General features: G+C 33.8%; 2 protein-coding genes across 4 annotated transcripts; both read left to right on the top strand.

The window, feature by feature from the left end:
• The first annotated feature begins 4,364 nt into the window (after positions 1–4,364).
• On the top strand, positions 4,365–18,243 carry LOC105219414 (nuclear RNA export factor 2). Of its 3 annotated transcripts, none has more exons than XM_054228564.1 (13): positions 4,365–4,521; positions 4,575–4,807; positions 11,317–11,772; positions 11,832–11,969; positions 12,026–12,172; positions 12,242–12,343; positions 12,409–12,703; positions 12,755–13,095; positions 15,499–15,640; positions 15,716–15,963; positions 17,366–17,488; positions 17,566–17,771; positions 18,056–18,243. In XM_054228564.1, exons 1-13 carry the CDS (start codon positions 4,503–4,505, stop codon positions 18,105–18,107), a joined length of 2,502 nt encoding a protein of 833 aa, XP_054084539.1. In that variant the 5' UTR covers positions 4,365–4,502; the 3' UTR covers positions 18,108–18,243. The 3 variants fall into 3 exon arrangements, with proteins under 3 accessions (XP_054084539.1, XP_011193836.2, XP_054084540.1); XM_011195534.3 differs by lacking the exon at positions 18,056–18,243 and adding an exon at positions 17,837–18,034; XM_054228565.1 differs by lacking the exons at positions 4,365–4,521; positions 4,575–4,807; positions 18,056–18,243 and adding exons at positions 10,354–10,499; positions 17,837–18,034.
• A 642-nt stretch (positions 18,244–18,885) lies between these two features.
• Positions 18,886–20,917, top strand: LOC128921331 (uncharacterized). The gene is made up of 3 exons (XM_054228566.1): positions 18,886–20,193; positions 20,270–20,429; positions 20,522–20,917. Exons 1-3 carry the CDS (start codon positions 20,161–20,163, stop codon positions 20,680–20,682), a joined length of 354 nt encoding a protein of 117 aa, XP_054084541.1. The 5' UTR covers positions 18,886–20,160; the 3' UTR covers positions 20,683–20,917.
• Positions 20,918–23,688: the final 2,771 nt, after the last annotated feature.

Genomic DNA, 23,688 nt, shown 5'->3' with positions numbered 1-23,688 from the left:
TCCTTATCGTAGAACATTTTCCTTTACACTTTAAAAAATTAACCCTGGCCGAGCCAAAACCTGGAGTATTCGAACTTTTTTCTCCTAGAACTCCTTTCTCCACTGGCTGCCTTCGGCCGCACTTTAAACACAAGTGTTAGCAACAGAAGAAATTACTCGCAGAAATCAGCCCTGCCGTCAACTACTGGAAGCTGAGGCGTCTCCTAAAGCCATCAAGAGTACCTTCCTAAAATACGTCGACGACTTAGAGGTCTATACCGACAGGACGTCGGATGCGACAAACTTTCGACAAGTACTGAACGCCATGCACATTAACACCTTCATCGACTCCCGCCCCGTGAATGGCGTACTTTTAGAAACCAAACTTCCCTTTCGCAGATACAGAGCTCGAGATGCTGAATTCGACGATCCAGACCTGTTTGGATCGGTAAGTTTTAGACTAATATTTTTGATAATGTTAACTACACAGTATCAAACCCTGCAAAGCGCAATACTTGCAGCGGAGAAAAAGTGGTTAATGAAGATATTTGTAAAATAAAGTTAAATTTTGTGAAGTCATTGCAAGAAATTTTGTATATACATATTTTGATGTTTATTATATTACATATTTGGAATTTTTTTATAAATTAATTAAAATAAACGAATTTGATTTTAAACATCTTCAAGTTTTTCAATGCGCTGTAAGTTTTATGTTTTAAAAGCATCAGCTGCGCAAACTACGTAGAGTGCAGCACACTTCTTCGAGTCAAAGAAGGTTTGGTTATCGATTTGAAATTCAATACGTTCATCAGGTCTCCTCGGGTTTGGCAGTAGTCCAATGCTAACTGTTACAAGTGGACAAGTTGCAACTACAGCTGCTCCATCCATTTCGTGGCTGGGTAGATATAGTTTTCCAATTGTCGAGTCTGTAAATTGAAATTCTTTATGCAGAGATTACATAGATAAACCTGATGTAAGGTGGAATATTTTGGAGGGTACAATTAGATTATTTATGCAATGTGAAGGATAGGGCTGAACCATTATTTCTCTCGAGGATGCGCGTATAAAATTGAAACCTGTATAACTTAAAATATGTGAGTGGCATTTAGCATAGCTTCTTGGGCCGCAGCTATTGATGCTCCTTCCCGCTAATTAAGTCAACTATCTTCTCGATGTAATTGTTATTGTTAAATCGATTATCCACTGGTTGAAACGGTAAGCCTAAATTTATTTGCCATCTCTCATCAGGTATCATTGGGGTTTAACTATTGCATATAGTGCATATAGCTGAGACGCAGCAGAAACAGCCCTCCGGGCCCGGGTGTGAGTACAAGGTGTTGTTCAAGCAATGACAAAGTTGATTCATAAATTACTGATGCAAACATTTTTAGATTGCGGAAAGGAATGTCCTTAACAGGATATAATACGGAACAATTCCGGTAACATAGAACCGGTTGAGCTAGGAACGATTTAAATTGTTTAAAAATATATAAAAGAGGGTTTGTATTTATAGATTGACCAGTATAAACAATATAAACACAACTTATTAAAATCTGTATGTCTGGGGCTGGGGATTTGGGGTATGACATGCTCGGATTTGCCTTTAGAAATAAAAATTAACGTTTAAATATTGCTGGAATATTCACTTTGCTTATTGAAAATTGAAAATCAATGAATTGCAAGTGTAAATCAAAATTATATTATTATTGTTTGATGAAGAAGATGTGGTCTGAAACGAAGAAATTGAAATTATGATCTGCTAAAATAGTTGCAAATACCTTGTCGAGGTACTCGACGTTGAGTTGCCGGTGTGCCAAATAAAATAAGATAATTAGTTTTGATATAATTTAAGTTTTGTGTATTTGGGTGAGTGGGGTATAAATGATCAATTTGTGTGTGTTAGTTTACAAAAGAGTGGGTGTGTGTATGGGTTAGATTATAATTCAATCTTATATTTAAGGTAATAGTAAATATATATTTATAGCCTGTTGAATGGGTGGGTAATCCCGCGTTGGTTGGGTGTGTTATCTCCTGGTGCTCTTGGGGTGGTTGAGTGATCCGCGGTGATCTCACTTGTTTAGCTCCTTTTTGTCCGTCCGTGTATTTATCTTCCTCCTTCTTGGGTTGTTTTCTTATTGTTGTGTATATTCGCGGGTTATGTTGCAGCTGTTGTGCATTATTGCATTGTCCTTTAATTCGTATTTAGACGAGTTTAGAAGACAATGCAGGGTTGTGTTCATCTGGCATGAACATACCTTATATTTAAATCTGCGTAATAATATTTTTACTTCTTATTTTCGACTTTTCTTTATACAATAAAAACCATTTTAAAAATGTTTGTATTGACCTTTTCATCAATAATTGGTCCTTTGAGCTTTTATATATATATATATATATATTTGGCGTAGAAACCGCTTAAGCGATTATAGCCGAATCCACCAGAGCGCGCCACTCGTTCCTGCTTTTTGCTTTTTGGCGCCAACTGGAAATACCAAGTGAAGCCAGGTCAATTTGCACTTGGTCTTTCCACCGGAGTGGAGGTCATCCTCTTCCGCGGCTTCCTCCAGCGGGTACTGCATCGCACACTTTCAGAGCTGGAGTGTTTTCATCCATTCGTACAACATGACCTAGCCAGCGTAGCCGCTGTCATTCGCTGAACTATGTCAATATCGTCGTATAAATCGTACAGCTCATCGTTCCATCGTCTGCGGTATTCGCCGTTGCCAATGTTTAGAGGACCATAAATCTTGCGCAAAACCTTTCTCTCGAAAACCCCAAGAGTCGTCTCATCGGATGTTGTCATCGTCCACGCTTCAGCGCCATACATCAGGACGGGAATAATGACCGACTTATAGAGTTTGATTTTGGTTCGTCGAGAGAGGACCTTACTTTTCAATTGCCTACTCAGTCCAAAGTAGCACCTGTTGGCAAGAGTGATTCGGCGTTGGATTTCAAGGCTGACATTGTTGGAGTTGTTAATGCTGGTTCCCAGATAAACGAAATTATCTACAACTTCAAAGTTATGACTGTCAACAGTGACGTGGAAGCCAAGACGCGAGTGCGCTGACTGTTTGTTTGATGACAGGAGATATTTTGTCTTGTCCTCATTCACCACCAGACCCATACGCTTCGCTTCTTTATTTAGTCTGGAAAACGCAGAACAAACGGCGCGGTTGTTGCTTCCGATGATATCAATATCATCGGCATACGCCAGGAGCTGTACACTCTTGTAGAAGATTGTACCTTCTCTATTTAGCTCTGCAGCTCGTATTATTTTTTCCAGTAATCGATTGAAGAAGTCGCACGATAGTGAGTCACCCTGTCTGAAGCCTCTTTTGGTATCGAACGGCTCGGAGAGGTCCTTCCCGATCCTGACGGAGCTTTTGGTGTTGCTCAACGTCAGTTTATATAGCCGTATTAGTTTTGCAGGGATACCAAATTCAGACATCGCGGCATAAAGGCAGCTCCTTTTCGTGCTATCGAAGGCAGTTTAAAATCGATGAAAAAATGGTGGGTATCGATTCTTCTCTCTCGGGTCTTTTCCAAGATTTGGCGCATGGTGAATATCTGGTCCATTGTCGATTTTCCAGTTCTAAAGCCACAGTGATAAGGTCCAATCAGTTCGTTGACGGTGGGCTTTAGTCCTTCACACAATACGCTCGACAAAACCTTATATGCGATATTGAGGAGACTTATACCACGGTAATTGGCGATTGTGGGGTCTCCCTTTTTATGGATTGGGCAGAGCACACTGAGATTTCAATCGTCGGGCATGCTTTCTTCCGACCATATTCTACAAAGTAGCTGATGCAAGGACGTTATCGGTTCTTCGCCGCCGTATTTGAATAGCTCCGACGGGAGTCCATCGGCCACCGCCGCTTTGTTGTTCTTTAATGGTTTTTGTCGTTGCCGGAGACCAATTGTTTCGGCTGCAGCGATATGCAATGAGTTTGAGATGGCCGTTCCACAGCTCCCTTATATCGAGATGCTGATGAGTGCTCTCAGAGAGCAGGAGTGCAAGTCGAGTAGAAAATCGCTCGGCTGTCGGTTGTGATTGCAGCTTTTCGACGTCGAACCTGCCTTGTGTTTGTTGACGGCCGTTTGGCAATGTTTCGTCATGGAGGCTGAATTTTCCGACTGCTGTGTTTACCATCGTGAATTGCCTAAATGTGTAAAAACGAATTTGGTAGTGACGCTAGAGCCGATAAATTTTTAATGAGAAATCGCATTTTACGAACTGAACTGCAATACTTTATTGTTGTCTCAGCATGTAAAATGTTTGATATGCGAGCAGTACGCAAACAGCGAGTAGAGAACTGACTATTCGAATACAGTTTATGTATAGTTATTCCAATAAGTATTGTAAGCTATAAAAAATGTATTCGGCAAATGTTGTCGATAGCAACTAGTGCTTGTGGAAACTCGGAATTATTAGCATATATCTGAAATTTTGAATTCTTAGAACAAGGTTTGTTTTGATTGTTGCTCCAATATTTGTATAATGTTTTGATGTGAACAATAAAATGGCTATTGCTAGACCGGGTATTCTATACATATGCATTGAAATACTAGATATTATATATTGTTTCATTTAGATGAGGTCTACCACTTTGCAAATAATCTGCCGTTAGAAGTTTCCTACATAAATACTCAAACCTACTCCAAATGTAGTTCTTACGACATCAAACTTATTGCGCAAGGATATGTTTGGCATCAAATAGTGATTCAGCACAATGGGAAATTTCGTGGACGGGATGGCATGTCAGAAATCTTAGAAGCTATTTTTGAAACGGTTGAGGGAGAAGAACTTTTCCCTATAGCATATCGGGTAAACATGTTTCAAATTAATTTGTGAAGTTTGTCAATTAAGGTCTCAAGCTGTCATAAAGTTTTAAGTCATAAATGAAAATGTTAAAAATACGATGGTCGTAATGCCCAAAGTGTATTCAACAAAGTGAACTAAGTGTATGACATTTAATTTTTTTTACCCGAATTTGACATGTTTGTTGCCATTGATTTAACCCTTACATTTATTAAAAAATTAAAATTTTGAAATTCAAAAGTAAACAAATTTCAAACCAAAAAAATATTTTTTAAATGTATAAAAGAAAATGCCAAATACTTTCGCTTATGCAAAACAACTCATGGAAGCAGTTTACTAATGTTTTGTGCTCCAACTGACAAATTGCAAACAATTTTATCAATATATATTATATTGTTCAGGATAAAAAGACGGGTTAATGTAAACAAATACATTAATTGTTTATTATTTTATTGTCAAATACTTAGTTCATTTTGTTGAATACACTTTGGTAATGCCCATATAATTCGTATGGCTCATACCTAAACGCGACGGCGACTCTGAGCTGTTGAAAAATTGCGTTAAGCAGTAAAGTTGGCTGCGAAAAACGAAGTTTCTCTGTACAATAAAATTTCACAACTGCCTTCCTAAATAAAAGCGTTGGCGGAACGTTTTTTTCCGCTCAGCGTTAACGTCGATGCGCCATCCTAAATAAAAGCAGCAACTTTACGTCAAATATCAAAATATTTACTTGAATTGTTGTGAAATTTTATTGAACAGGGAAACTTCGTTTCTCGCAGCCAACTTTACTTCGGAACGCTCTGTTAAAATAGAAAATTTCAACCGCTCAGCGTCGCCATCACATTATTTAGGTATGCGCCATACAAATTGTATGGGCATGAGAATTTTTTTACAGTCGTTTGCCGCTGCCGCTTTTATTTAGGGAAGGCAGCAAGAATTCAAATGAACATTTTGATATTTGACGAAAAGTTGCCGTTTTTATTTTAGGATGGCTCATCGACGTTAACGCTGAGCGGTAAAAAAACGTTCCGCTTTTATTTAGGGAAAGCATTAAGTATATAACATATTATATATGAAAATTTTATTATTAATCGAGAAATTACGTGTTGAATTTTGTCAAATTTTAAACACGAAAATTTCGTATATCTTCAGCGGCTATAATTATATATATTCTAAAATCTGGAGAACCTCCTCTATCGGACTATACCCATTAGAACCCCGAAACGTGGGATGTCATTACATTGTTCTACATACACAAAAATTGGGCCTGTGTCTAGGGACACAGATTTCAAAAAAAAAAATGTTCACTTCTTACATAAAACTTTAACTTCTTTTTTTTATTTTGTATTATTGTAAAGGCGAAAGAAAGAAAATGAAGAAAAGTTTATTTAACACAATTTTAATTTATAATAATAAAATAAATATTAAATTAAATCCTGATTACCCCATTGTGCTATACCAATTTAGGCCGAGAACCTAACAATAACATTATAAGAGGTAAAATTCTGTGTAATTGTAAATATCGCCTTATGAATAGGCTAAAACACACTATATATAATTAATTTGAATACATATTTTTTGTGGGGGCGAAAATATCCTGTATTGAAAGAAACGTTCACATTTAAAGGTGTTACTTGGAATCTATCTCGTTCAGGTCATAATCCAAGTGACGACATTTTGTATATTAGCTCTAAGGACAAGGCTGTATACTTAGTTAAAAATAAATAAATTTTAAGTACTCAAATAAAACTTTAAGGGAGTAAAGAAAAAGTTAAAATTTTTAAATCATTTGTACAAATCGCTCATTTACATGATTAGTGTCATAACTCAAAAAACACGATTTTTGAGTTGAGTATGCAGAAATGTGCTCATTTTCATCGTCCATATTGTATGCAAATTTCATTCCGATGCGTTGAAAAATAAACCGTGTACTTATTAAATTTGTTATGTTGCATTATTTTTAAACCAAAATAACGACACTTTTCAGTTGTGGCAGAATTAGGCATAAACGACACATTTAACTTATGAGGACGATTTTTTTTATAAAGAACTTGGGGAAAACTAGTCTACCCACGATTTCGAGGTTAAAATGGGTATAAAGGAGGTTCTCCAGATTACGAATATATATAATTATAGTTCCAAACTTGTAGTTTTCTAGATATTCGTATTTTATGTTGAATATTAGGCAAATGTGATCTTGCAATTTCTCGATTTATAGTTAATTTTTTATTTATATTATGCACTTATTAAATACTAGCACTTCACTGCATTGTTTCTACATATTAAACTATATATCAATTGCTTTAATTTTTGCTTTCAATAAGCATTTTATTTTTCACACAATTCTCTTTATATGGGCATTTCCGCCAGAAGGTCTACCACAGACAAAATATTAAACATTAATAGAATTACAAAGTTTTGCATACATATTTTCATACGAAAATATTTAAATTTATTTATATTACATTAATTTTAAATTAATTCATAACCAATTACGAGATATACGAAAGCCAAGTTGCATAGGCTATAGCTACTTTTCTCATTTCGGTTTTTCTACTGCATTTGTTTTTTCGTCAAAATTGTTAAAGAAGCATATCATGTATAATTTTTTGCTTTGTGTAAAACCTTTATAAGGGTACAAAGAATGCGAAAGCGAAAAAATGCGCTTGACTGCCTATATATCGAGCAACTCCATAAATTCGATTTTGAATGCGTTGACAGCTGTGTACAAGGTTATACAAATAAATACTTTTTATTTGCGAGTTTCAAAACAACCTAAATAATATGGACGGCGATTTTAAATTTTTATTGATTTTTATAATCAGTGTACATAGAAAACCTCGAATTAAGCAACGGAAAGAAAATTTAAACTGCCTGCTTTGTTTATTAAAACTTCATCACCCCTAATTTTTTAAAATTACTTTAAATATTTGATAAATATATTATTAATAAATTAATAAATATTATATTTCACAAAATACTTATATTGTATCGAAGAAAACGAGCTAAAACAATTAAAACATACAAGATTGTAACATAATGTTGGTTGCTATTCTTAAGAATGTGAAGGTTGCTGTGTTAGCGCATGAAAGTTGAAAATTTTCAAATTCTGTGCGTCTTCGAATCCGAGTTCGAATTTCGGAGCGTTGGTTGCGAAAACATGCGAAAGCTATATAGCTCATCTCATAAGAACATGTGTATTCAACTCAACTGTCAAACGTTCGCATTCGCATTCGCGAGCTATGTAGTTTCTGCTTAAAAAAGCATGCGATTGCAAATAACTGTAAGTTTTTGCTCTCTTATTATCCCATATTTTGATGTCCCGTGCGACATCAAAAAACAACACTTGTTCCCACTGCTTCGCAAATATAAGCAGCAAGCTCGCCAAATTTTGGGTGTAAACAGTAAAAAAAAACCTTGTTCAAAAATCAGAAGATTTGTTGTTTTGGTAACTACTTAAAATTGGTTACGTGCGACATCGTAGGTCTGGAATTTAAAAATTGAAAATTATTTTTTGTCTTATATAATTGACTTAAGTATGTAAATAGACACTTTTACATTAATTATTTACATATGAGCAAAAATCGCACTTTAAATTTTTAATTTCCACTGAAATAGCTATTCAAATAGATTTTGGCGAAAATTATAGGCTTACAAATCAAATCAAGAGTGTTCATTTTAACAATGTTGTCAGGAGAAAATCGTTTGCTGTTATAAGTGACAAGCTAACGCATAACATATTATTTTATTGATAAATCTTTTAACTAAAATTAAGAAATCCTTTAGTTGCTTTTCTAAAATATTTATTTTTTTTTAAGGTAACTGCTCTCAGTTTAAAATAAAATTTTTATTATCAAGCCTGGTTGATTTTATAAAATAATTAAAATACTTTTCATTAGAATAGAATTTTTTTGCAAGAAGCCGTCGATGGAGTGGGAGCAGTTATAAAAAGGAAATCCAAATTTTTTATTTACTCGAGGACAGCATTTTCTGAAAAAAACTGTATTTCACATTCATAATACTAAATATTTTCATTTCATACTATAGAATTTTTAGTTTTAGGATATTAGTTAAAGTAAATAAATAACTACATTTACTACTTTTTTAAGCCATTTTATTGGACTTGTAAAATAATTCCGTATTATAACAACAAAATCAACATAAATATTATGATGGAAAAAAATGTCCCGTGCGACATGTCCCGTGCGAATGTGGTAAATATTTAATTAAAAAAAAAAAAACTATAAATTATTTTTGGGTGAAATTCCTGCCAATTTTAAAGGCATCAATGCACAACATTCTACAATCAAAAGCATTTGAATATTGCCTCACAATTCGCTGAAATCGGCGTTTGAATTGTTGTCCCCAAAAACGACTTCCATTTTTTGTCCCGTGCGAATGCCTTGGTTTTTTGCAATTATCTTGAAAATCGTTCCAAAATCAACCTTTACACTAAATGTGGAGCTAGTGAAGGGCTATTAAAAAATCCTACTGTCAAAATTTAAAAACATTTTAGTTCATACTTTTTTTTAGTTGAAAGGTGTACGATTGTCACATTCGACATGGCGGAAATGCCCATATGCAAAATAACAAACGGGCTCCATGTTGACCAATAATCAGTGTTGCCAAATATACATATTTTGAAAACGAACCAAAATAAATAAAAAGGAGGAATTATACTCCAAATTATGTCTCAGAATGTCCTAAGTTCTTCCGCGTAGAACTACTTTCGGCATTGGAGGCCTTTGGCCGCGCTTCAAAAAAATAACCCAGGTCGAGCCAACACCGGGGATTATCAAAGAGATGGAAATGATAAGTTCTTCCGCGTAGAACTACTTTCTGCATTGGCGTCCTTTGGCGGCGCATCAAAAAAATAACCCTGGTCGACCCAACACCGGGGATTATCAAAGAGATGGAAATGATAAGTTCTTCCGCGTAGAATTACTTTTTCATTATCTGCCTTTGGCCACGTTTAAAAAACTTTTTTGCATTTCTATTAAACGATTATGTTTATATTTTTGGGAAATAATCCTTTTTGTAATTTTTAGAATCTATTAATTAATTTAATTTTTCGGTCTACGGTATCCTTTGGGCGACTCAGGCTATTATATATTCATAATAGGCGTGTTAAACACAAAATAGAGACGGAAGGGAGGAATAAAAACCATTACATAATTTTAGAATGATGTTGTAACAAAAACAAACAAGAGATTGAAAAACTGATTGAGCAGATGGCGAAATATAATTATGTTCGGTCTGACAAATAACTACTCTCCGTTAGCAACTGGCATTTTATAGTTAATAACATAACAATTTTTAATAAAATTATAACAAAAAGATACTGTTGTTTTAAAAGCCTAAAAATTATTTTAAACTTTTACAAAAAAGAAAAAACGAGGTAAAGTTCCTAATATAATGAAATGTTCCAGAAAAATGGTGTACAATGCCATCAAAAATGTGCAATCGGAACAAAATTCCCAAAGCGACACCTCAAAAACAATTGTAAAGTTGATCCCTTTTAATCCTCACGGGAAATAATGGTCGAACTGAACTCTGAATTGGCTTTAAACGTGTCTATTTATTAGACTAGTGCGGAGATGGACAATTCCCACAATAGCCGATTGTACACCACCGGAATTGACCCGGATTTTACCCGTCCAAGGGCTGTTTTTTCGACGATCTAACCCTGTTTGGATCGGTTAGTACGAAGTTGTACTATGAGCGTGTTGGAAAAAAACCGCTATGGTCGAAAAAGATTATTAAAGTACTATTTTCATTAGCTCTCAGATGAAAAGATTTAAATTTTTGGAAAAAGATACTATTTACGGATGAAAACAACATAAATTTTCCTGATTTTAGAACATGTGTACATTGTGCGAAAACCCATGAAGTCAGTCCAAAATATACCAAATATAGCTAAAAGCAGAGGGGTAAATTTAAAAGTTCAGGTTTCAGGGGAAATTTAATTAATGGCGACAAACTTTGGGAAGGAGCACAGGAAACGTGGACTCTATTCCTTTTCACAGGTGTTATTTTTAATAGACAGCTTATTAAACAAATGTGAATGTATGTTAATAAGATAATTTCACTGTAATTGTTAATAATAAGTAATATTCCGTGAAGATCTTTTAAAGTGCGCTAAATACTTGAATAATTAACTTTTGACTAATTAAAGTAAACTGAACCGAACGTTTTATTCTGTGTTCTTTTAAATTATTTTAGTTTTTAGTGACCTCATAGACCGAATTGCCATTAGCGCGAATTGTTGCTGAATTGTAACAAATACATAATATTTCTTAAGTAGATAGTTACTATTGATGATAATCGCTATGTGTTTGGTAGATTTGGCACTGTATAATTTTCTTTGAGACTGATCATACTAAATCATACAGTGTTTTAAAAATGAACGGATGAACAAAAGTTTTAGCTTTAAGTCGATTAATCGGTTGCACTCTACTATTAAGTATTAAAAATTTATATCAGTTTGATTAATATTATTTTTTTTATTATCATAGCGTGGTGCAAAAGAAGATCGTTTCCTCGTGCGACAGTGTAAAGCGGCTATTAATAAACTGTTTGAAAATAATCTTCGTATCCAGCTTTCTGATGCTTCTTTTGTACAGCTTCAAGTTAAATTTAATGTAGGTGATTTTAAGTTTGGTCAAATATCACCACATGCTAAGCTTACTGAAGCACTTAACCGACTCTATACTTGCATGGAACGCATAAATGGCGTTGATGGTATATTGAATTTATGCCGATTTAATACTCATCCAGAATTTTTTGACTTATATGTTAATTTGGGTAATCGTGCTGTGCTTGAGGCTATTTGCAATTTAATCTATCGCAATGATGAGAAATTTCGCTTAGTGAATGGGCTAATCCTAAGCGATAATGGTATCACCACTGTAGCACCTTTGACAGTTTTTGCTGGTGTTGAATTTGTAGTTTTGGATTTAAGAAAAAACAAGGTAAAAAACTTAAAACGTATTAAATAAAGTATATAATCAAATTTAAAAATTGTTAAAAGATTATTTCGTCATCTCGAATAAGCCGCGATTTAAGCGAAGTGAAAGCAGATGAATTATTTCTAGCTGGTAATCCGATCACGAATGACAGGAACTATCCCGAGTGCCTACGACCTATACAAAAAAATTTTAAGTTAATAGTAAGCTCGTGCAATAAATATATTTGTTATAAGACTTATTTATATTATATTGGAAGGATGGAATACCGGTTGAGAATTTGTCGAAAGACTATTCGCCTTTGGACTGCGAAGAAGACATAAATACGGACGGATATCGAATAGATCAGAATAATAAGAACGATATTAATTTATTCCAAAACAGTAATGATTGGCATGCTATAGTGGTAAAACAAATCAAAGTATTGCTTTAAACTAAAAATGTAAATGTATATATATTCTTTATATTTGAACAGATACCTGATTCGGGACCAGAATTTACCAAACATGAAATTTTGGACTATTTTTTTATCACTGTTTCACAAAAATTAACTGATATATATCCATGTTATTATAAGGTTAAATTCGTTTACATATTATAACAAGTAAAATGTTTAATCTAAAATTTGCAATTACCACACAGTTTTCATCTGGTGAACATCAGTTTCTTTTGCGACAATGCTTTGATCAGCTGAAATACTTAGTTGACGTTTGTAAAATGGAAATAAATGTTCCACGCTTGGCTTCCACTTCTGATAAACATGCAGCGCTTTCTGAAATTCAAATAGATAAGATTGTTAAGTACTATATGCTTATGAATATTAGACCGTACAAACGAGGACAAATAGAACCCATGGAATGTATTGATAAAGCCCTCACTCGTCGTTACAATGGAATAAATAGCCTGCTTAATTTGGATAATTTTCAAAGTGTAGAAGGTAAATTCAGATTTCAGAAGTATGAAAAAAATTAAAAATGAATTTTTGTAGGTTTGGAAAATATTGTTATTAATTTAAGCTCGCCTAAAATTTTGACACGAGTTCTTATGCAAGCATCTCGTAAACTTCTTTGTAGTTGTGTGGAACTGCGTTTGGCACACAATAAAATCACAAATGTGTCAAATGTGTCAAAAGTTTTAAATATAATGAGCAACTTAAATGCTATAGATTTAGGCAACAATTGGATCTTAGATTTAGAAGACGTTAAAGAGCTTTCTGCGCTTGGATTGAAATCTTTACGCTTGGACGGTAACCCTTTGTGCAGTCAATATTCGTACGCTGGTGAATATATAAAAGCTGTTAGAAGACATTTTCCGGAGCTCACAAAATTGGTAAGTTTTCGTAATGATATTTACACTATTTTATGACCTGTAGTCATTATTGGGCGATAATATTATTTTGTACAGAATAAAGTTATTTTCACGTAATTCTCATAAAGAGGATCAAAATTAAATTCCACATGGATATTTATTATACATAAAAATTTAATGAATTTATTTGCTTATTTGCCACTTTTTATTTTGTTACCTTTAGTCAATATTATTATAGTATCTAGGAGATGGGGTCATATGTAGAAGTTTAGAGAAGCAAGTGAGGAAAGTTTCTGATTACCATTCAACTGGGAGTGGCCAGGAACGATTGTTTTGCATATTGCTCAAGCAGCTCACATCTTCCAATTTTAGACCAAGTATCCTCTGAGTAGCCAGCATACAGGCCAGCTAAAGTGAGTGAAAAACATGGCCTTGGATGAGAAACCCCACTTTTGATGACGACTTTGATGATTTCTATGTGCGCCTAAATTGTTCGTAAAATTTAGTGCTTGTGAAGTTTGTATAGTCTCGCAACATGTTGCACACAATATAATTGTTTTGTTCACATAACGGTTGTTTGTAAAACATTAAACTAAACGAGTCAGATATAGTGTTATATATACCAAAGTGTCCGTCCGTCTGTGCAAGTGACAACTTTTGTAAAAATGGAAACATCTTAATGAAACTTAGTACACATATTTCTTAGCACCATGAGATGGTTGGAATTGCATGGGCGAAATCGGCCAACTGTTACGCTCACAAAATGGCGAAAACATATAATGTGCCATAACTAAGCCATGTATAAAGTTATGAAAGTAAAAGTTGCTACAAAAGAACGTACTAAGAAGGGGCATATTTGGATGTAAAAAATTGTCGTTAAAAATTTCAACTATAGAGGTTTATACTAGAGTTCGCAAACTATCGATGGTGTATGCCAGACTTTCGATAGAATTTAAAATATTTTTTTTCTTCAATTCATTTTCGTATGTTCGATAATGAGTAATAGTTTATGTTTTTACTAATTAATTTGCATTTTTGGTTGAAAAGATTAAATTATCATTGAAACAGTCTTTGTTGAATCTTCCGAAGAGACGTTGTATACCCCAGCAACATCGTACTGTATAATCGGAGCGCAGGTTTAGCAAGTGTGGAAGGCTGATTACAGAGCGGCGAACGCGCTTAAAACCGAAAAATTTTAATATGCTAATTTTTTGTAACGGCAACCATTGGATTAATCAAAGACAAATAATAATTATAATTAAAATAATATTTTTGCCATAATAAGCTTAATAACATATCTTAATTTAATTGATTTCCATTGAAAGAAGAAGAAAGGATTTGGATGATCTCGGAGATAAGATGTATGTACAATAATCCCCGCTTAAGTGTCCCTTCTTAACCCTTTCATGTCAGAATTAAAATGGGCGGATCTAACATTTTTTTTAGGACAGATATATATTAGTCTTAACTCAAATATGAAGTGATAAAAATTTCAAAGTCCTATGTATCCTGGTTCATTAGTTACAGGATGTTGCTTATAGGCACAAATTATATTATTATAAAAAAACTAAACCCTTTTTTCGTGAATTTTTTTTTTTAAATAACTCTATTATCTTTATTTATTTATATAGTTCATTTTTTTTAAAATAAAACAATTTTTTTTTATGTTTTTGAGCACTTTTTGTATAAACACTTCAGTATAACTTTTTCGCGAAACCGATTTTGACAATTCCACTCTGCGGAGAAGGCCTACTGAATGAATACGTGCACAGCTCACTACAAAAAATGTAACTGAAAGCTTGCACAACACATAAGTCTACATAATTTAAAAAACCGCTGGTCAAAAATATTTAAATAACGAGAGTTAGAAGCCGATAAGTACAATGCTGCCTATAGGCAACATTTGGCATGAAAGGGTTAACATGCAAGACTTTTGAGATACTTAAGCGGGAAAGGCACTTAAATGAATCCTGCTTAAGTCCCTCAAGGTACTTACCAAGCTTTTTCTTAAATATTTTGATCTTTTAGAATGAAAGTCACATTTATTTCTTATTAATAACAAAAATACTTAATAATAACAATAAATATAGAATTAAACGTTACAAAACAATGTATATGTTTGAAGGGCGCATTCAATGTGAAAAATATTAAAAGGCACTTAAAGGAGGAAAATTGCAGACAATTCTGTTTTTGTGGCTTAAATATTACAGCAATTTATTTAAGCGGGGATTTTTCGAGTATATGTAAATTAAGAGAAAATACAACGATATCGCAAAATGTGGTCACTTAAGCGGGAAAGGCACATAACCCACATCTTAATTGTCGCAATGTTATCTACTCCTATAATCGAAAACACTCTATATGTAAACTAGTGTATCGAATGTTGATATTTTATAATAATATTTTCATAAAAACTCTTTTCAGGACAACATTGAAATAAAGAATAAAGGTATTATAAACGTCCAGAAGAACTTTTTGTGCGATGTTAGAGGGTACGATTTTGTTAATGAATTTGTACCACGGTTTTTCAAGTGTTTTGATTCACACGATCGTCAAAGTTTGAAGGGTGAGTTCCTACATTACATTTCTACACCTCTGCACATTTAATTATTGTTCTTTTATAAATGTTTTTATTTTCTAGAATTATATCATCAGAGCGCAATTTTCACTCTTTCATTTAATTATATCGTTGCTCAAATGACTTCGCAAAATTTTAAGCGCATATCTAAATATCGTGAAAATAGCAGAAACATATTGAAACTTTCTGATCTTTCTCGAGCACACACAAGTATACATCTAGGTGCTGATCAAATCATGCAAGTTTTCTTCCAACTACCTAGCATGAGACATGACATGTTGACCTTCAGTACTGATACAATGATGTACAATGTATGTATTCTATTTTTATAATTGTATTGTTAAATAAAACTCTATTATTCTGAATATTTCATAAGGACTGTCGAAATAAATGTTTTGGCATATTTTGGTTATCCTTTTGAAGATTATACTCTCTGGTTATAATATATATTATTGTATTATTACTAGGTCAATCTAAACAAACCTCCCACAGTTTTTACATATTTTCATATCCATTTTTAATATAATACCGAATTTCAGAATTTCAATTCAGTTTGGTTGTACACCGTGATAGGGGCAATAGTTTCGTTAACAACTGAAGATATTTTCATGTGTTCCATCCTAAAGCTGGTACACTTGCATAGGTGTCCACGACAGGATTGATTATTAGCCTGTAGTTTTTTTCTTTTCGTCATATATTCAATTCTTATTTATAGACGAAAATTGTTGCCCAAAGCATGATGGTGGAAAATTATCTGGAATTGATGATAGATAATGCTTTTCATATCCATTTTTATGGCTTGAGAAACAAGTGAACGCAAAAAATTGTGTCGGATCGTCAAAGTTTGCTAGAGAAAGGTAGATAGGAAGGGAAGAAGTCGTAGCAGTATAACAGATGTGTGTAAGGCAGTCTTATATTATTCTTACAAAATTTTCGATACGGTAATAGATATAACACAATCATGATGTTACACGTACCACAGATATTTTCGGCAAATCCAAAATAACAGCTCTAACATTTCATCGTACGTTTTCAGAAAGTGTTCATACAAGGCAAAATAGAAGTTGAGTCGACCATCTGCTAAAGTTAAGTTTAAAGTATTATGCTGGCATGTCAGATTCGAATGTAGTAGTCGGCGCTTCATAGCGCTTGTGTTAGCTTGTATCACAGGTAAATTTAATTCGGTCGAAAATGTGAGAATACTACTTTTTTACTTATGGCTCAATCTCCCGAAAAAAGTTCTGGTCCAATACTCAGAAAATAAATCAATTGTGCCGTATGGTATTATTCATTTTAATGTAATTACATAGATTCAATGTTGTAAGTTATTTAAAGACAGTAAAGTCAACAGTTGTAGGGTCTAATATAGTTCTTTGAAAAGTGAAATTAATAAAGGAGCACGAAAATGTATTTTTAATAAAATAATGTAATAAATTCTCAAAATGTGAGGTTACATAATTCTCATTGGGTAACTTTACTGTTCACCTACACAGGGACATATTCTCTCTCGTCTATCACTGCGAATGCTACGAAAATAGCTCGAATAATGCTGTAAAATTAGAAGTATTATTGTTAGGGTGATAAGAATTTTAATATATTGTTGAAATTTTACCATAAATTGCTGTTGATACAACATAAATCGAACCGATTTCGTTTAAATTAAAGTAAAAAGATATGTGTATATATATACAATTATTTTACTATATTTAACAGGAAAACATGATAGTAATAACAATCAATGGTGTATTTTATGATCAAGCTCCAAGTATAGTGGACAACGACATCTTGATGTCATTTACTCGAACATTTGTGCTTATACCGGTGGAGACCAAGCTTGTATGTTGAGTTGTATATGTATAATTTCATTAGCAATTCAAAACTATTAAGTAAACGCCTAACACATCTTGTTACAGGGTATACTGACCAGGGCTATCAAGTATCAAATTGTCAATGAACAATTAAGTATATATAATCCCACAGCTCAACAGATCAAAAATGCATTCAAATATTTTAAGACTGAATGCCAAGACGACTGCGATGAAGCGACAATATCAGATAAGGAGGCTTTAATAATAATGTTCCAAGAAGTTACAAACCTTAAATCAGTGTGGTGTACACGGTAAGAAACTAGTAGGTAAATAGTGAAAAATACCATTAATAATAATACACTTTTTCATAAAATAGCTTTTTGGATGATGCAAAATGGAATTTTAAAAAGTCTCTGTTACTTTTCTTAGATTTTTGTAACAAAAAAAAAATACCAGACACTGCATTTAATTAAGTTTCAATTTTCCTAATAATTTCATACAATATTGTAAAATTTAAAGAATTCTGTGTAACAATTTAAAATGAATATTAATATATAATATATTAATTATTTAATTTTGCATTTACTATTTTTAGTTACAATATGTATTTCTACATTCAGGATGATTCCGTTCAACGGGATATGTAAGATATTTGTACTATATGTATAATTGTTGAAACTTGATGTTCAATAACTGCATTTATGCAAATATATGTATATGAAAATGTAATTTAATAAAAAAATACAATAAATCTTTGAATTTTATACACTTAATTTAGCGAAACTCCAACTTTAACTTTTTTCATATATGGACATATATGGAGCTCTGCAAAGTAAGACTTCGTTGTGACGATAATCTTTCCTTTCGACATAAATTTCTGTACGACAGGTGTGTTTTCTTCGAGCTAGAAAACAAAAAGAAGTTTTAAATTTTTAAACATCCGCACTTATGTACGTCCTCTTCCACACATGGTCAAAATAATATTATAAGACAAATTTGGCTGAATTCGGGAAATAAAACATAAAGACATGGAATACGTTGGTTAACATATAAATAGTTGATTAGTAAACTTTAATTAATTTATGTGTGAAATTATAAATTATGAAGTTAACAAGACGTCCTATTGGTTTATTTTAATAGTGCGGTATTGAATGAGCATAGTAACGTATGAACATCCCATACTATTTTCCGTTCTATTGTATGTACTAGTATTTACTTAATATTAACCCTCGCATGCACAAATTGAAATGGGTGGAGCTAACATTTTTTAGAACAGATATATTAGTCTTAACTCAGATATGAAGTGATCAAAATTTCAAAGTCCTTTGTATCCTGGTTCATTAGTTACAGGATGCCTATAGGAAACAACTAATTATTAAAAATAAACTAAAAACTTTTCTCATGACTTATTTTTTTTTTAAACTCTCTTATCTTTATTTATTTATATATTTCACTTGATTTTAAAATAAAACAATTATTTTTATGTTTTTGAACACTTTGTACAAAAGTGGTTATACAAAAAGTCTAATCTTGTCTAATCTAATAAACTAATCTTGCCAATTTCACTCTGCGGAGAACGCCTACTGATTGAACACATGCACAGCTCATAACAGAATAAATATAGTTAAAAAAACTAAGAAGCACGTTTGTAAACCACATCTAAGTAAAAAATGTAAAATAATTCTTAATGTAAGCTTACAGAAAAGCTTGTATTATTGGTTAAAAAGCGTAAGTTCCTCAATTTGAGAAAAATATAACACAGAGCACCCACGTTTTTAACCAAAAATACAAATATGTTTTGGCATATGTGGATGGAATGTTTTTGGGGAAGTGGGCGTGTCCCCGCCCCTAGTAAATTTTTTGTACATATCTCGTAAACTACTAAAGCTATATCAAGGAAACTTTCTGTAGTCGTTTCTTTTAGGTATTACCTTATGAAGTCCAAAAATGGAGGAAATCGGTTTATAATCACATCCACGTCCAAAACAAAAATTATGTTGAAAACTACTAAAAATGCTTTAATTCAGTAAGGAAACCCACCAGAAACCTTAAATTTCATTAGAAATTAGAAGAGCTGCAGTCAAAATGGTCCACAAAAATTTTCGCTCACTTATAGGTCAAAAACTATATCTTCGAAACTACTCGACCAATTTCAATGAAATTCGGTTCATAATATCTTCCTAGCTTCCCAATGATGTGTTGTGAAAATAGTCCAAATCGGTTCACAACCACGCCTACTTCCATATACCAGAACTTTGAAGTAGATCTGAATCGTTTACTTTACAATTTATAAAGTAAATACTAGTGAAAATATCGGAACAGAACTTTGCATAAATACTGCATTTAAAGAGTGGCATCGCAATTCTAAAAATCGTCGAAATCGGCCCATAAGTTTTCAAGACCCTATATATCGAATATGAGGACCTCACCTCTTCTAACAAATTTTTTACCGAAAATATAGGTAAGTCTCTCAGATGTATTGAAGAAATTCAGAGGGAATATTTTTCTTCTAATAAAATGTCTTCGTGCCAGAAATGAGTAAAATCACATGCAAAGTTTTTCAGCTTTTACCAACAATAGTAACTTTTTGTAGTTAAATGGCAATCTCGGTAGTTAGAGTGGCAACATTCATTAACCCTAATTTTTGTATGTATAAGAGAGAGATGCACGTACTACAATGAATCGATAAAAATCTCCGCCATGGCCGCCATTCATATGAAGAGAAAATTTGAAGTGAGTGGATGTAAGTGCGTATTAATAATTTGTTACTGATATTATTTTATATTTATAGTAAATTTTCTCTTTACAGAGCGGTACTATGTTTGACTGGGTGCTGCAGCGTATTTTAAAGAAATATAACTGCAGAAAATGGTCTCGAAAGGCAAAGCGAGCTGCAACGCACATCTGGTGCGGACATACAAAACTAAAAAGAGGAACAGAACAAGGATTATGCCACTTTAGGCAGATAGGTGAGTTGATAATATGAAACCTTATATATGTATATACTAAACATAAAATCTTTTGTTAGAATATACTTTTGTTTTTTTATTATCATTTTCAGATATTTACAAACTTCGGAGAAAGCTTAAGCTGGATATCACCCATATACTCCCATATGGGAAGGTAGCTATACTTGGTATGGGTGCGGGGAATCCTACCAGCAGTTCTTCAAGACATACAACGGCGATCGCTCATCAATCGTACAATACAAATTCGAATTAGATTTCGACGTATGATGAAAGCAGGATTAGGAAGTTACAAAAATCATGCTCCTGGAAATACAACACAAAATATGCTACAACAACAGGTATTATTGAAACGAATATACAGTAGAACTCCAATCATCCGAATTAATGGGGACCGGGACCCATTCGGATAATCAAATATTCGGATAATCGGATTAAAAAAAAAAATTGCCATTGGAGAGAATAAAAGCTACGTTTTGATATTACACTATTTTTTTATTGAATTAAATGAAAGAGACATGAAATTTTCACATGTTTTAAATATAAATAAAATGTACTTATGTACAAGTTTAGAAATAAAAATCATTGTTTTTTAAACATCTCCGTCAATGTAAGCTGTTTTGCGGTATTCAACCGTTTTCGGGCAGCCAGGTCACGCATTCGCTTGACGGTGAGCAGTTGCAAGTGATCACACTCGGGCTGACGCTCCATCCACTTCAAAGCAGTCTCGAGGCCGGCAAATGCTTCACTAGCTGATGGTCCAGCGTCTACTTCAACATCAGCAGAAAGTTCTTCTTCCACTTCCACTTCAACATCTTCTCTCACACTTACAACAATTTCATCGTCATTGAGAATTTGAAAAACATTGAGAAAAGTTAAGACAAGTCAAGTCAAGCGCAAACACTGGCTTCGCGGGGGGAAGAATAATAGCGCACTTAGACTTTTTTGGACAATTTTTTGTGATTCGGATAATCGGCAATTCGGATAGTCGGAGTTCGGATAATTGGAGTTCTACTGTAATTGCAAAACAAAAACAAAAAAAATAAATTTGATATTCTTATTAATTCACTCTTATTTCCGACGTGCTAAACACAAAGTCTTCAATATTGCCCTGGATCTACAGCTTGTGAGTGCCTTCGGTTGTCATGTAAACATCGGATGATGATATGTTTTTGTTGGCATCTGCTGCAATTACTATATGCTTAATTTGTATTGTCTCATAATATTGGCATTGCTGCGTTCAATAAAGTGTAAAAAAGATAAAGAGATGTACAACCCTCTTCAGCAGAGCGCAGTATTAAACGTCAAAACCTCCTCGACTTTGACAGTTGACTGCAGGGATAAAGGGATGTCCCAGTTATTCCAGTGTGAGAGAGCCCCAAAATTTGCGTTTTTTATAACATTAAAAGCATTAAGCTCTGTAGATAGTTAGTTAGACTTGATAAGAAAATGAATCTACGAAAATTTCACGCCTCTCGGACCACGCCTTATAGTGCCGATAGAAAATTGTATTGTTAATGCACACGTCACTCATACCCCAATGGTACATTCGCAGAATTATGTATGATACATTACACAAAATTATAATTATTTACAACTTTTAAAAGTTTGTTTTGAACAATTCGGATACATTTTCCTATGTTCTTGTATGCATTGCAAAATATAACCCCAATCACTTTCATTTTTGGTTAGCAATCCATGGTAATCTTGCATTAGTTTTACGGCTCTTTCTGCAGTGTCGTTAAAAACTTTTAGAGAGTTTATTATTTTTTTGCCATCCATATATGAAGCCTTCGTCTGCCATGTTTCTGGGTTGAAATCCAAGAAGCTGGTATCTATCTGCAGCCTTGAAAACAATTTGAGACTGTTGGAAGATATGAAATGATCCATGGTCTCGTCTGTAAGACAATAATTTAAGAATAAAATAAAAAATTAAGAGTATTATTCTCATATTATACCTAACAATTGTCCCATGGCTTGTGAACTTAGAATACGTTTTTTGCATCCATCGCATCTGCCGGGTTTTTTAAGAGCACTGACCATTTTGACTTTTGTCTCTATTGATAGTCTGTCATCAAAAAAGGCTAAAGCGGCTGCTTCCTCTGTCAAATAAAATAAATGGTTAGACAATTTTCGCAGTGCAGCATCGCTGGTTGTAAAATCAATGCTTTCATAATATTTTAAACTTTTTATTATATTTAAATCGTCAACGGGAGCAGCAGTAGCGTCGGAGCATTTGAACCAAATCTTAATATAAAATCGCACTATAAAAATGCAGACATCAGTGCTGCTTTTTGTTCTTCCTGCATAGGATATTGAGCTCGGAACAAGAATATTTTTAAACAGTAAATAGCGCGTGTCATCTGACTTGATGCATTGCTCCTGGAGGACGAAGTCGGATTCGTGTATCGCTTTTTATATCCAAGAAGATTAATGTCAATTCTAAAAGCTCTCGATAGTCTTCTCTAACTAGACTTTTTTTTTAATTGTTGTGCAGCAAAATCTGCAATGTCATTGATTACATCGTTAATGCTTTCACGGCAATGTTCATCCTCTATTCTACTTTGATATTTTTCTCTGTCAAGCTTTGACCAAGATTTCTTAAATTCTTTAAATAACGGAATATCGGGGCTTGATGTGAAGTGTGGAAGTTTAGCTTCAAACACTCCTCTCAGTACTATCTCAAATATATGGTGTCGACAAGGGAGATAAAGCAGCTCTCTATCAAGCATTTGCTCTAAGAGCACACAGGCACCACTCAATCGGCCAGTGTTTGAAGCTGTAGTGTCACATTATAATGCCTGCACTTTCTCCGATACATTCCACTTCTTCTTCTTCTTGACTGGCGCAGACACCACTTACGCGGTTATAGCCGAGTCCAAAACAGCGCGCCACGTATCCCTCCTTATGGCAGTTTGGCGTCAATTCCGTATTCCAAGCGAAGCCAGGTCCCTCTCCACCTGGTCCTTCCATCGGAGTGGAGGTCTCCCTCTTCCTCGGCTTCCACCAGCGGGTACTGCATCGAATACTTTCAGAGCTGGAGCACTTTCATCCATTCGAACAACATGACCTAGCCAGCGTAGCCGCTGTTTTTTATTCGCTGGACTATGTCTATGTCGTCGAATAACACATACAGCTCATCATTCCATCTTCTGCGGTATTCGCCGTTGCCAATGTTTAAGGGACCATAATTCTTCCGCAAAACCTTTCTCTCGAAAACTCCTAGTGCCGTCTCATCGGATGTTGACATCATCCTCGCTTC

The sequence above is a fragment of the Zeugodacus cucurbitae genome, chromosome 4, assembly GCF_028554725.1.
Source record: "Zeugodacus cucurbitae isolate PBARC_wt_2022May chromosome 4, idZeuCucr1.2, whole genome shotgun sequence".
NCBI classification, from domain to species: Eukaryota; Metazoa; Arthropoda; class Insecta; order Diptera; family Tephritidae; genus Zeugodacus; species Zeugodacus cucurbitae.
The sequence above is the reverse complement of the archived record's forward strand: the minus strand, read 5'-3'. Positions and strand labels throughout refer to the sequence as shown.

Coding starts and splice junctions, on each gene's coding strand:
- LOC105219414 (XM_011195534.3), top strand. Junction 12,173..12,241: donor ATGATTGGCATGCTATAGTG/GTAAAACAAATC, acceptor ATATTTGAACAG/ATACCTGATTCGGGACCAGA. Junction 17,772..17,836: donor AAATCAGTGTGGTGTACACG/GTAAGAAACTAG, acceptor TTCATAAAATAG/CTTTTTGGATGATGCAAAAT.
- LOC128921331 (XM_054228566.1), top strand. CDS start 20,161: ATGGCCGCCATTCATATGAAGAGAAAATTTGAA. Junction 20,194..20,269: donor ATATGAAGAGAAAATTTGAA/GTGAGTGGATGT, acceptor TTCTCTTTACAG/AGCGGTACTATGTTTGACTG. Junction 20,430..20,521: donor ATGCCACTTTAGGCAGATAG/GTGAGTTGATAA, acceptor TATCATTTTCAG/ATATTTACAAACTTCGGAGA.